The 13,901-nt window shown below is 42.0% G+C and overlaps 1 protein-coding gene across 5 annotated transcripts in view; it reads left to right on the top strand.

Moving 5' to 3' along the window:
• PEG3 (paternally expressed 3) overlaps positions 1 to 10,126 on the top strand; it is a 32,742-nt gene extending 22,616 nt beyond the window's left edge. For all 5 annotated transcript variants that reach the window (XM_034986075.1, XM_034986076.1, XM_034986077.1 and 2 more), the window contains 3 exons: positions 1,296 to 1,398; positions 2,196 to 2,291; positions 2,485 to 10,126. In XM_034986075.1, the coding sequence (XP_034841966.1) occupies positions 1,296 to 1,398; positions 2,196 to 2,291; positions 2,485 to 6,611 (4,326 nt within the window). In that variant the 3' untranslated portion in view covers positions 6,612 to 10,126. The remainder of the gene's footprint in view (positions 1 to 1,295; positions 1,399 to 2,195; positions 2,292 to 2,484) is intronic.
• The last annotated feature ends 3,775 nt before the right edge of the window (positions 10,127 to 13,901 follow it).

Raw genomic sequence — 13,901 nt, 5'->3', positions numbered from 1 at the left:
TTTGGTTGTGGTTTTTGCTTTTTATCACTGGATGTTGGCAGTTGCATAAATGAGCGTCCCTCTTAACTCCCAGTGTATTTGCCTATTTATCTTTCTCCATAAGAGATAGATCTAATTCACTTTTTTTTTTTGCTACATTTCATATGGCTATAATGCCACTCTCCAGAAAGGAAGTGTAATAAATTTAATATCAAAATATCTTTACATAGTAATTTAGTGATTTACACTTTCTTTATGTAGTTTTTCTTGATGTTTAAACAACACATCACTTTGCAGAAAATCCTCACCCACAATATTGCAAGGCAGGTTGATGCCTAACTCTCCATTTTACAGATGAAGAACTTGAGGCTCAGAAAGATTTCTGTTCCCAAGGTTGCATGGCTCATAAATGGTACAGTTTTCCTTTGACCCTTGAGTTTTCTCTGGCCCCAAAACCTGCGGGCTTCCCATGGTGCTGTGTCCATCCTTAAGTCTGTCTCCAGGGCTTGGTGTGGTACTCCCTGGGACCACACTTCCCTGAAACCAGGAACATTCTAGTGCACAGTAAGAAAAGGTCCTGTAAGATGCTGCATAAAAGACTCTTCTGAGTAATTCAGGGAATTTTAAAATTATTTTTAGAGACATAGCCATTAAAGTGGAAGAGGCTTAAAAAATGGAGGCATTCGGTACTTAAAGTTACATCTGGGTTTTTTGGAACTTGTCCACACCTAGAAGAGCCCACCATGTATCCATGTTGTACAGTGAAGGTGAGCACAGGACACAGTGGGACTGTGGAGGGAGGTTTAAGTCACAGTTCCTGACCAGATGTCTGCTGAAACACATTTTCCTTCTGTCCTTGCATATGCCACGCATAATTGGTGTTTGGCCTGTTGAAGCTCTCCCACCAATCCCTTTTCTCTGTGTCAAAGTCTTACCACTTAAGGTCCCACCCAAGTCCTTCTACAAAACCCTGAGCTGTCCCTCTACCAAACCTATTTAGCACTGATTATCTGTACCCCACTTTATTGTTTATTGTTCTCTAATTGTTTCATGAGTCTTTTCTCTCCAACCAAATTATAAGCTGCATGAGGGCAAGGAATATGTGTCATACGTCTTTTGGATCTTCCTCAGAGTATAGCACCAAGGTAGGTACAAAGTAGGTCCGTAGTAAAACTTGCCTTGGATCACTCAGAACCCCAAATGCTGTGAGCACTTTCTACGTATCTTTGTGTGTGTAGCGCCCATGTTGCCAGAATTCTTCTCTCTTGGATGCCCGCGGAAAGACTCCATTGAGAGGTCTGTGTTTGGTATTTTAGGATGCAGTGTCATACCAGGACGTTGTGAACCTGACTGAGGACAGGAAGCCTCAGAACCCGATTCAGGACAACATGGAGAACTATAGGAAGCTGCTCTCTCTGGGTAAGCAGCTGCTTCTGTCAGTTACTCCAGACCTAGTCATTGAAGCTTTTTGTCACCTTATTTTTAAAGCTGCGTGGGATATTAGAGTTGATGTTAATATATTTGGGCTTTAAGGGTAATAAGAAGCCTTTGAAATATTTCAAGGAGAGAAGTAAATGATGAGATTTCTATTATTGAGAAATCATTCTGGCTTTGGGTGAAGAATGTATTGTACAAGGTGGAAGAGAATGGGGAGATGTGTCTTGCCACAAGAGTTGGTACTTTTTTCTAGAGAGGTGGCAGTGAAGATTTTCAAATACACATGTAGAATGGGATCCTGAGTTCCCATTTGGACTGTCCTTGAAGTCATCTAGCTCCATTCATAGCAGGCAGTTGACTATGCAGGTCTGATGCTGAGGAGAGAGACTGTGCAAGGCAGTGGAGTTCAGAGAACAGCTGGAGAAAAGAGTAAAGGAAGAAGAGAACCATGGAAGCCAGTGAAAAAGAGGGTGTCAGGATTTAAAAGGTGGTTACAGAAGGGTGAAGACTAAAAAGGATGCACTGGATTTAAGGACACAGGTGGTTTCTGTACAGACTTCTAGGTGGAGTCAGGAGAATTAATTAAAATTCAGGCTAGAATGGGCTGAGAAGTGGACAGTAAGGATGTGGGACTGCACATAGAAGACGTTCAAGGAGTTGGGTATGGGCTACCTCCTGCTTAGTGGATTGTAGGAAGGTAGGCACCATCTTATGGTGATGAGTCTTGTACCTAACTTGACTATAGCTATATAAATGATAAAGCATATTCTTGTGAACAGGGGTTCAGCTTGCCGAAGACGATGGCCACTCCCACATGACACAAGGCCATTCATCGAGGTCAAAGAGAAGTAGTGCCTACCCGAGCACCAGTCGAGGTAAGCACTAGGCAGATCACAGCTAGTGGCCACTTTAGGTAGTGAGATGGGAGCTATACTAGGTAGTGAGATGGGAGCCGTACGTACATATTGGTAAATCTCTTACATTTTATATTCACACCATCATCTCAGAAGTCCCACTCTTACTTTGCACAGGGACTAGGGAGTATTTACATTTGGGGTTTCTTTTAAGGTCTGAAAACCATGCCTGAAACCAAAAAGTCAACCCATCGGCGGGGAATTTGTGAAGATGAATCTTCCCACGGGGTGATAATGGAAAAATTCATCAAGGATGTTTCACGCAACTCCAAATCGGGACGGGCCAGGGAATCTAATGATCGGTCACAGAGGTTCCCCAGAAGACCAGACAATGATTGGAAAGAAGTTTCATTCAACAAGAGGGAGTCGGTGATTCAGGAGAGGGGCTATGAAGGGAATGCCTTTGGGGGAAGCTATAATTTTAACTCGAGTCTTGTTTCCAAAAAGAGAGTTCTTGAAAGAAAAAGGCGGTATCAGTTTGACACAGAAGGGAAGGCCTCCGTTCATGAGCAGAAAGGCTATGCAAGGAAGAGACCTTTTGAATGTAGTGAAATGAGAAAAGCCATGAGCATGAGCAGCCTTAGCGCCCCCTCCTTCACTGAGTCACACCCACTTGATTTTGGGGCAATGCCTTATGTGTGTGATGAGTGTGGGAGGTCTTTCAGTGTGATTTCAGAATTTGTCGAACATCAGATCATGCATACTAGAGAGAATCTCTATGAGTATGGTGAATCGTTTATTCATAGTGTGGCTGTCAGTGAGGTTCAGAAAAGTCAGGCTGGGGGGAAACGCTTTGAATGTAAAGAGTGTGGGGAAACCTTCAATAAGAGTGCCGCTCTTGCCGAACATCGGAAAATTCATGCTAGAGAGCATCTTGCAGAATGTAATGATGAGGAGTATGAGGAGCCCTTCATGCCTAGCCCAACCTTCAGTGAGCTTCAGAAAATATATGGAAAGGATAAATTCTATGAATGTAAGGTGTGTAAGGAAACCTTCCTTCATAGTTCTGCCCTGATTGACCACCAGAAAACCCATGGTAGAGATGACAAAGATAATGAGCGTGGGGAAGCCTTTAAACCCAGCCCACCCCTTAATGAGGTTCAGAAAATGTATGGTAAAGAGAAAATGTATGAATGTAAGGTGTGCGGGGAGACCTTCCATCATAGCTCATCCCTGAAAGAACATCAGAAGATCCATACTAGAGGAAACCTATTTGAAAATAAGGGTAAAATGTGTGAGGAAACCTTTATTCCTGGGCAGTCCCTTAAAAGGCGTCAGAAATCTTACTCAAAAGAGAAGCTCTATGACTTTAAAGATGGTGGGGATGCCTTTAGGCAAAGCTCAGACCTCAGTGAGCATCAGAAAATTCATTCTCGAAAGAACCACTATGAAGGCAGAGGGTATGAGAAGTCTGTCATTCATAGCGTGCCCTTCACTGAATCTCAGAAGAGTCATACTATAACAAGACCACCTGAAAACGAGGACGAGAAGGCGTTCACCATCAGCTCTAACCCTGATGACAACCAGAAGATTCCTACTAAAGAAAATGCGTGTGAGAGGAAACCATATGAGAGGTCTGTTATTCATAGCTTAGCCTTTGCTAAAGCTCAGAAAAGTCACAGTGCAGTGGGGCCCAGTAAATCACAAGTGATTGCAGAGTCTACCCAGACCTCAGGTGTTATCGAACATCAGAAAGTCCATGCCGGAGAGAATTCCGAAGGAAAGAAATATGAGAGGTCTGTTATCCATAGCTTAGCTGCTTTCAAACCTCCCAAAAATTACAATGGAAATGAAGTCGTTGAATGTGATGAAAAGGGAGAATCCTCTACTTACATCTCAGACCTTCGTGATAAGCAACAGAAAACTCCTGCCAGAGAGAACTCTTATGAAGGGGCTAAGAGTAACAACTACAAGGACTCCGTTATACAAAGTGTATCCCGTATCGAACCTCAGAAAAGTCTTACTAGTCCCGGGTCCAGTGAATCGTCTGTTCCCAGCTCAAATGTCCGCGAACATCAGAAGGCTCGTGCTAAGAAAAAAAACATTGAGCGTAGGAACTATGAGACCTCTGTAATTCACTCCCTACGTTTTGGCGAACCTCAAACATTTCGCCCTAGAGAGAAATTCTATGAATGTCCAGAGTGTGGAGAATCCTTTGTTCGTAGCTCCGACCTCACTGAGCATCAGAAGATTCACGATAGAAAGAAGCCCTCTGGAAGTAAAAACTATGAAAGATCTGTAATTCGCAGCTTAGCCTCTACTGACCCTCAGACAAGTTATGCTGAACAAGCACAGACAAGTTATGCTGAACACCCAGGGCAGATGAGATACTCTGAACAGCCAGCACAGACAAGTTATGCTAAACAACCAGCGCAGGCGAGTTATACTAAACAAGCAGTGCAGGCGAGTTATGCTAAACAACCAGCGCAGACAAATTACATTGCACACCCAGTGCAGATAAGTTACTCTGAACACCCAATGCAGATGAGTTATACTAAACAACCACCACAGATGAGTTACACTAAACAACCAGTACAGATGAGTTACGCTAAACAACCATCACTGATGAGTTACGCCGAAGAGCAAGCACAGACGAGTTATGCTCAACAGCAAGTGCGCAATAAATGTAAAGAGTGTGGGGAATGCTTTGCCACCATTGAAGAGCTTGGTGCACATCAGAAAATCTATGCCCGAGAAGAATTCCATGGTCGGAAGCTCTTTGGAAACTCTGTTATTCAGGGCACAGGCCTTGATGGGCCTCGGCAGGTAGAGCCTCGGCAGGAGGAGCCTCGGCAGGAGGAGCCAGATGAACAGGACGAGCAGGATGAGCAGGATGAGCCTGAAGACACAATCTATGGATGTAAGGATTGTGGGCTGGGCTTTGCAGATCGCGCAGACCTTAAGGATCATCAGAAGGTTCATGGCAGAGAGTATCTCATCGACAGTCGTGAGTACACACATTCTGTAATCCATACCCATTCTGTCAGTGAATATCAGAAAGATTATATTGGAGAGCAGCTCTATGAATGCCCTGCATGTGGGGAATCTTTTGTTCATAGCTCATTCCTTTTTGAGCATCAGAAAATCCATGAGCAAGATCAATTCTTTGGCCATAGAAGGTATGAGGAGCCTTTTATGCAACCCTTGGTCATTAACCCACGGAGGCCTCGTGCCCCACAGAAGAATCCTCCTGCAGGAACATCCCTTCAATGCCACGTGTGTGGACAAGACTTCATTCATGGCTCTGTCCTTAGTGAACATATGAGAATTCATACTGGAGAGGATTTACCGGAGCAGGGCCAGGGAAGTGAAGATGCAGTCAGTCCAGGCTTAGCCCTTACTGAGTTTCAGAGAAGTCAAACCGAAGAGAAACACTATGAATGTAAAACATGTGGAGAATCCTTCCTCAATCAGTCAGACCTTAGGGAGCACATGAGAATTCATGAGAAAGATGAGCCCTATGATTATGGGGCCTCCTTCGTTCACACCTCATTTCTTACTGAGCCCCCTAAAAGAGATTCACCATTCTATGAATGCAAGGACTGTGGGAAGTCCTTCATTCATAACACAGTTCTCACTAAACATCAGAAGCTTCATCTTGAAGAGGAAGAAGAAGAAGGAGCCCAGGAGGTTGAAGCCAATGTCCTTGTTCCACGAGAAGTTCTTCGGATCCAGGGATCAAACGTAGAAGCTGCTGAGCCAGAGGTGGAGGCTGCTGAGCCAGAGGTGGAGGCTGCTGAGCCTAATGTGGAGGCTGCTGAGCCCAATGGAGAGGCCGAAGGGCCAGATGGGGAGGCTGCGGAGCCAAATGGGGAGGCTGAACAGCCCAACGGAGAGGCTGAACAGCCCAATGGAGATGCTGATGAACCAGATGGTGCAGGGATAGAAGACCCAGAAGAAAGAGTTGAAGAGCCAGAGGGAAAGGCTGAAGAGCCAGAGGGAGATGCTGATGAGCCAGATGGGGCAGGGATCGAAGACCCAGAAGAAGAAGGTGAAGATCAAGAGATTCAGGTTGAAGAACCATACTATGACTGTAGGGAATGTGGAGAAACCTTCACTTCCAACTCAGCTTATGGTGAGCACCTGAAAACCCATGCCAGGGTGATAATATTTGAGCCTGGAAATGTCTATGGGGAAAGCTCACGCTACACTGAACATGCCAGCACCAGCACTAGTGGCAACGATCGGGCCGATGACAAGTACTTCAAATGTGATGTCTGTGGGCAGCTTTTCAGTGATCGCCTTTCCCTTGCTAGACATCAGAATACTCACACCGGCTGAGAACACGAGGATAAAGTTTAGAAAACCTTCATTTAGAACTTGACCCCTACTAAACCAGAGACTTCAACCCATAATAATGTCAGAAGAAAACTTACCTTGGCATGTACGCACCTGACTTTTAACATCAGACAACTCAGACTAAAAGGAGACCAAAGGTGGACACTCCTTTGGTTTTAGCTCTCCTCCATCACACATCAGTGTATGCATGTGGGAAAGCTATAGCACATACCTTTCATCTGAGTAATCTATTGAGGGAAAATCCCAGAAGTTTTTGAGATTGCAGAAATTGCCCAGTCAAATGTAAATGACACTTCTATAACCTATATATAATGTTCCCTGCAATGTATATAAAATAACATATCATAGCAAAACAGTAATCACATATATTTGGATTTGATATGATATACAGTTACAGTTTACTGTGCAGAAGTACCTTACCTGGTACTCTGATTTTTTTTTTTTCTTTTTTGGAGGAGGAAGAGAGCAACAAATTAGAATATATTTCTAAGTATCTTAGATTCTGAGAAAGACTTATTGTGCATTATTTGAACCCCATCAGTATCGTTTTGAGTAATTGTGTATTGTTCCTTACCCTTAAGTATTCCTGTAAAAGTGTAAGCATGAAAGGTAAAATGTCTTTTATTCTTTGCTGTTTGAAAAGAGAAGTACTTGGAACTTCCTTTTCAGCTTTTTTGTCTACACCAACACTTTGGAACCTAATGCTGTGTAAGCCTTTACAATATGTGGATTGGCCTTTGGTGACCCAAAGTGGTCGGTTGCCACATTGTACCTTGCAGTGATTCTCATGCAAAAATATTACGAGTTTTTTTTTTTTTTAACCAACTTGATGTGTGTTTGATAGTGAATTTATAAAAGCTGAAGCTTTTCCCTATAAATCTTATGCTTTTGCCTTTAAAGAGTGGGTTGTAACCATCACTAGATCACAGTAGTGCCTACTGATGATTGAGAACCAGAGGGAGAGGCTTTCATGTTGTAAATAAGGATGCAGGCTTACAATTTCCATCACTTCCTTTGTGCGCTTCCTGCCTTAAGTGACAAGTAGCAGCGTGGCTTCATTAGTATTATACGGCCACAAATCAGTTTGCACCCTGGGTGCCCAGGAGCTAGTATCCTTAGAGCTTTCTATCACTTAATTCTCGTCTTCACCTGTCTGACCCTCCACCCCATGTCTAACTTGCATTTTAAAAATTTTAAAAAAGCTTTCTTTACAGTCAACTTAAGCTTAACATGGACTCAGGTTCCCCAGCAGCCTTAATTTGTTTCCTTACCATCTGTTCCTCCCTCTTTCAGCCCTTCTAAGTATTTCCGAGCTATCCATTAGTGTCACGTTTGTCCAATCACCTCAGTTTTCCACTTAATCACAAATTGACCTCATAGCTTGAGGTTTCCTGTGTCCTGTTCTGTGGACCACCTGTGCTCCTTTTGCTTCCCCTCCTCTTGCATAATGACTATTAAATTTTTTGGCTTTGAGTTGGCTGGAAAAAAAAAATTAAAAAAAAAATTTAAAGTGGATCTGTAGATTAAGTGAGCAAAAGATAACAGCAGATAATTTGAGCAAGCAAAATTAATATACCTGCTGGGGGAATGTGTCTAAATCTCACTCTCCTAGATCCGCATGGTTGGGGCTTGGAGAGTGTATGTCAGAGCTGCAGGGAATGCCAAAGTCGAGGGAGGTTGTACTGTTGAAAGCATGAAGCAGAAATGAGGAAGCCAAAGAAGGGAGTCCTAATATATCACCAGATCTAGGAGGCTAGGAAGCAGACAGAAGGAAATATGGGAAGCAAGGCTTAGAAGACCAGGTTGGTAGGAATGAATTGAGCAGGAAGTCCTGGGCAGTTAAGAAGGGGCCTTTTCGGTGTAGGTGAGGGCCAGCTGCATAGAAAGACCTGAGGTTGGAATGGACATTCAAGGAGCATTGAGGCCCCACATCACAGGAGGAGGACCTTTTAGATGGGAACCAGCATTGATGTTATTGGGGTGAATTTGGGTTTATCACTGTTGGCAGTATTAAACAACTTGCCAAACCCATTGCCAAGGTGCCCATTCCAACCTTATGTTAGTGAAAAATTAGGAACAACGTAAATGCCAAACAGTACGAGAATGATTACATGAAGGTATCCATGGACTGTCATGCAGCTGTTTAAAAATGATAATCATGAAGAGTTATGTAGCAACATGGAAATATATTTACGGAATATTGAGTGGAAAAAGCAGGACACAGAATTATATTTATACTACAGTTATAACTGATTAAAAATGTATGCTTATAGTCAAAAGCTGTTGTGTTGTTGTTGTTGTAGGCTTATAGTTGAGCATTATTTTCTTAAATTCTTTGAATGTTCTTTATGGTAGTGTTACTAAAAAGTTTATAATCACATTTCCATTGTGAACATAATTTGAACTCATTATCAGACACTTGGAAAATACAGAAAAGTGGAGGAAAAAAATCCATATTCCAACCATCCAAAGACAGATATACTCTTCAACATCTTGTTTATTCTTGTTTCTGTGCACAGGTTTATGATTATAACTGTGTCCAAATGTGTATTCAAAATAGCTGTTATGTTATCTTTGTGGAATTATGGTTAAATACTTTCATCTTAATGTCTTCAAATGTTCCTTATAATAGTGTTCTGCTAACAAAGTTTATTATGTTTTTTTACATTACAAGCATAATACATACCCAGAGGAAAAATTGGAAAATACACTAAATTAGAAAAGAGAAAAAAGTCACCCATATTCCCAACACACAACAACTACTGTTAACATCTTGATCTGTTTCCTCCATCTTGTTTTAGTGCACAAGCCTGTGATTATAATGGTGTTAAATATGTATGCATAAAGTCTAAAATGAAAAAAAAAAAAGGAAAATAATTAAAATAGTGTTGTCATTGTGGGATTATGGTTAAATATATTGTCTCAAATTCCTTGAATGACCTTTGGTGTTTTGGTATTAAATCTTATGTATGTATTTCTCCATTACAAATATAATACATACTCATAGCAAACTTTGGAAAATTCAGTAAACTAGAAGAAAAGAAATTCACCCATACACCCAACACCCAGCAACAATTGCTGTTAACATCTTGATCTGTGCACCAGTCTATGATAATTAGGGTGTTAATGATTAAGTATATATAGAGTCAAAGATGGGAAGAAATATGGAAGACAGTTAAATAGTTGTGTGGTTGTTGTGGGATTATGGTTAAATATTTTGGTTTCCTTGAATGGTCTTTATCATAGTGTTTGGTAATCCACCTTTATCGCATATATTTCCATTATAAACACTGTATGTGTTCTTTATAGAAACTTTGAAGTTGCAGAAATGTAGAAGAGAAACTTGCCCATATTTTCACCATCCAAAGACTGTGGTTAACATCTTGATATATTTTCTTCATCTTGTTTCTGTGCACAGGTTTTTGGTTTGATAATATGGTTGTGGTTGTTCTATCTATCTGTAATAGTGTCAACAATAAAAATAAAGTTAAAAATAAGATATTTGTCAGTCTCTTCTTTTGTCCATTTTAAGTGTTTGGGGTTGGTAAATGCAGTTTTTTGTTACAACTAGAAAGCCAAAAGCTTAGTGCCTCCTTAGGCCTTTAAGTTTGGCTTATGAGTCTTAGTATTTATTTCAACAATTCCTTCTAAGAGATATCTTAATACTATAGGATTCCACATTTTTAACTGCACTGCTATATATTCCAATAGTGTTTTTAAACTTGATAATAAACAGAAGTATATTTCAGTTACTTGAGTCAGCATTTTAATTTTTAATCTCAAATATGAGATTCTCTCAAGCAAAAAAACTACAAACAAGAGTGATCCCTTAACATTAAAAATGTTAGTACTATGGTTTAGAATCTCTTTATTATTATTATTTTTTAAGATTTTATCTGACAGAGGGCGCCTGGGTGGCTCAGTTGGTTAGGCAACTGCCTTCGGCTCAGGTCATGATCCTGGAGTCCCTGGATCGAGTCCCGCATCGGGCTCCCTGCTCGGCAGGGAGTCTGCTTCTCCCTCTGACCCTCCCCCCTCTCATGTGCTCTCTCTCTCTCAAATAAATAAATAAAATCTTTAAAAAAAAAAAAAAAAAAAGATTTTATCTGACAGAGAGCGCACAAGCAGGGGAAGCAGCAGGCATAGGCAGAGGGAGAAAGAAGCAGGCTCCCCACTGAGCAGGGAGCCCCATGTGGGGCTCAATCCCAGGACCTTGAGTTAATGACCTGAGCTGAAGGCAGATGCTTAGCTGACTGAGCCACCCAGGTGCCCCTAGAATCTCTTTAAAGTGTCTATTCCTAACTCTTTCTTGAGGTTAAAGTTTTCAGGGGAGTAATTTCCCTTATTTTAACCTGACTTTACCACCCGAAACATCTCATGCAATTTGGTAGGTTACCATCCCAGGTAAATTGGGAGGTAATTTTCAAACATGCCTGTAATTCCATTATGATCAGAGATTTTTGGCCAGGTTGCTAACTGGATCACTATTGGCTACAACTGTGGTTTGCATCATACCCAATTTGGAATTGCTGTGTCCTTGACTCCATGACACAAAGGAGGTGGTTAGATACTTGACCCCTTCTAATCTGCATGTCACACGATTGGATTCTACTCCTTAGGATCTAAAAATGTGGTTTTCATTTAATTCTAACTACTCTGGAATTTGACAGTGGCAGAGTCCTGGTTTCTTTTATTAACTTATTTATATTAAAATGAAAGCCTATTGAATTATGGTTATCTCTTGGTCACAGCTTTGATGGCCCTTCTATGGTAAGGGGTATCAGCATAGTTCAGGGTGAGAGGGTCAGTTCTTTTAAGATTGATTTCCTGAAGAGTATATTACAAAAGGAAATACAGAAAGGGAATTAAGTGAAGGTCATTTGGGGTTGCCTGACCAGCACTTTCACTCTTCAGGAATTCCTCCACTGTGTGTTAGTTGTAGAGGTAACCATGCCCCAGCCACCATGTTTATTCCATGAAATTTGACTCCCCCCACCCCCCTGGTCTCAGCTGATTGGCGCTCTTGGGCTCCCAGTGCAGTCAGACTCAGACTAAGGGCTACGTGAGACATCATAGGTTCAGGCTGGGTGTGCTGATGAACAAACAGGTCTGGAATAAGGCCATACAGCTGGAAGGAAGCTTGGCTCCTGGCACTTCATCCACCCCAGTACCTTGTGGGTCCTGGCTGAACTGCTCACTTTGGGGTTTCCTAAGAACTCCTGTATCTTTAACCTTCCTTTCACATGAGCTGGCTTTGTTATTGAGGGAGTTTTTGCTGTTCCATTGAGGCAAAAAATCTCTTCCCCTTTCTGGAGACTACTGGGTTTTATGGGAATGCCATGGTGCCCTGCCCAAACCTCAACCAAAGGCTGAGCCTGGTGCCTGTTGGGCTCCCTGAGCAGAAGGACACACAGAAGTCATTCCAATGGTAGCACTGACTGTTAATAGTTCCTGTACAGATAGAGCTGTTCTGGTAACTGTCCTTCTTGAGAACTGTTTAGTTTGTTCTTTGATTCTCTGGGCTACCCATTATCCTTCCAGTCTATTCATTATTTCCTTTACTTGGCCAGTGTTAGTTATTTGCAACCCAAAAGAGCCCTAACTGATAGAGAAGTTGATACCAGAGAATGGGTTGGAGATAATAAACCTGAAGGAAATGTGAATACTTTGAATTCAAATTTGGGCCTTGGGGTGGAAAATTAGAAGACCAAGGCATGTGGTAGTAAAATATCTAAATATTGCTTGTGGTTGGCCTTCTGGAGTCACCTGCTTCCTGGGGTGAAGGGCTTTATAATAGCTGTCATGATAGACAAATTCAGAAACTATTGAGTGTCAAGATCAGAGGTGTAGAAGGGTTTCTACAAACACCTTGATCCTGCAGGTCACTGACTTATTCAGCTAAATTGATAGCCTTGCTCTATTTGTAACATGAAAAGTTTGGGTGGCCCTAGAGAAACAGGATCCTGGCAGTTGAAATGATGGTATGTAGGAGACTTGGAAAGATTTAGACAACTGAAATTCCAACCCCTTTGAAACACTTCTCATTTTATCACTTCCCTCCCACACAAGAGAAAGTTGATGGGGTGCCTGTGGGAGGGGCAGCAGTTGAAATGCTCTATGATCTCCATGGTGATGGGAGGAACCTGAGTGTTGAAAAGGGGGCCACTTCTCATAGCAGACATGGCTGGTGTAATGCAAACCTAGGGGGAGTGGACACAGAAACTTGGGTGTGATACCCCCCAAATTATTTATATGACAAAATAAGCTAAAATGTAGGTTAAAAAGAGGTGGATGAGGACCACCCTACTGGAGTCATAACCTCCTTGAGACATCCTTTGAGGAAGGACTCTGCTATGTCTGACACTTCTGCCTTCCACCTAGCAAAGGGACCTGTAGCCTTTTACATAGGTAGTCCATTTGTGGACAAAGAAAACTTCCAAGGACTAGTGGATGTTGCACCTAAACAAACATTATTGGGAGATCAGAACATTGGTGACTTGAAGAGCAATTAAAAATATAATATGCTGTCTGTGGGCAAGCCAGCTACTGAGAACTGGGTTCTGCACATCTTAGTTACACCTTCCAAATTCTTCACTTGATTTAAGTCACTCCTCCCCTAGGAAAGCATGAATGAGAAAGAAGCCAAGACTGGTTCTATATCCACCCCACACCAGCCAGAAATCTGGGGGCAGGTGCATCACACTGAGCCCCTTTTATCATTGAGAGGGCAATGTTTTATCCTCAATGGAACAGAAACGTTCTGGATTTAGACTTTTCTTTCTCTGTCCACACACCTCTTCTCAACATTTGTGGGCTTGCTGCATGCTTCATACACCACTTTTGTACCATATGTAGCAGTCATCAATCGCAATAATGCTGCATAACAACCAACCATGAAACCTGAATAACACACAATATTTGTTTCTCATACATCTAGGATCAGCTCAGGATTGGCTAGGAGGCTCTAGTTATCTTAGCTGGGCTTGTTCTCTTGTCTGGGGGTTGGCTAGCTGTCAGCTAATGTAGGCTAATTATAGTTGGGGGTGGGAGGCTCTTAGCTACAAGTCTCTTATTCTCCCAAGACAAGTGGACTACCTCCTTACGGTGATAGCAGAAGTAATCATCTTTAAAAAGCTAAGTGAGTTAGGGGTGCTGGCTGACTCAGTTGGAGGAGTGCGAGACTCTTGATCTCTGGGTCGTGTGTTCGAGCCCTACGTTGGGGATAGAGACTACATAGAAAAATAAAAACATAAAATCTTAGGGGCACCCAGG

Source organism: Mirounga leonina, unplaced genomic scaffold (assembly GCF_011800145.1).
Source record: "Mirounga leonina isolate KUSES-001 unplaced genomic scaffold, KU_Mleo_1.0 Mir_376, whole genome shotgun sequence".
Lineage (NCBI taxonomy): Eukaryota > Metazoa > Chordata > Mammalia > Carnivora > Phocidae > Mirounga > Mirounga leonina.
This window is presented reverse-complemented; position numbering and strand designations above follow the sequence as displayed.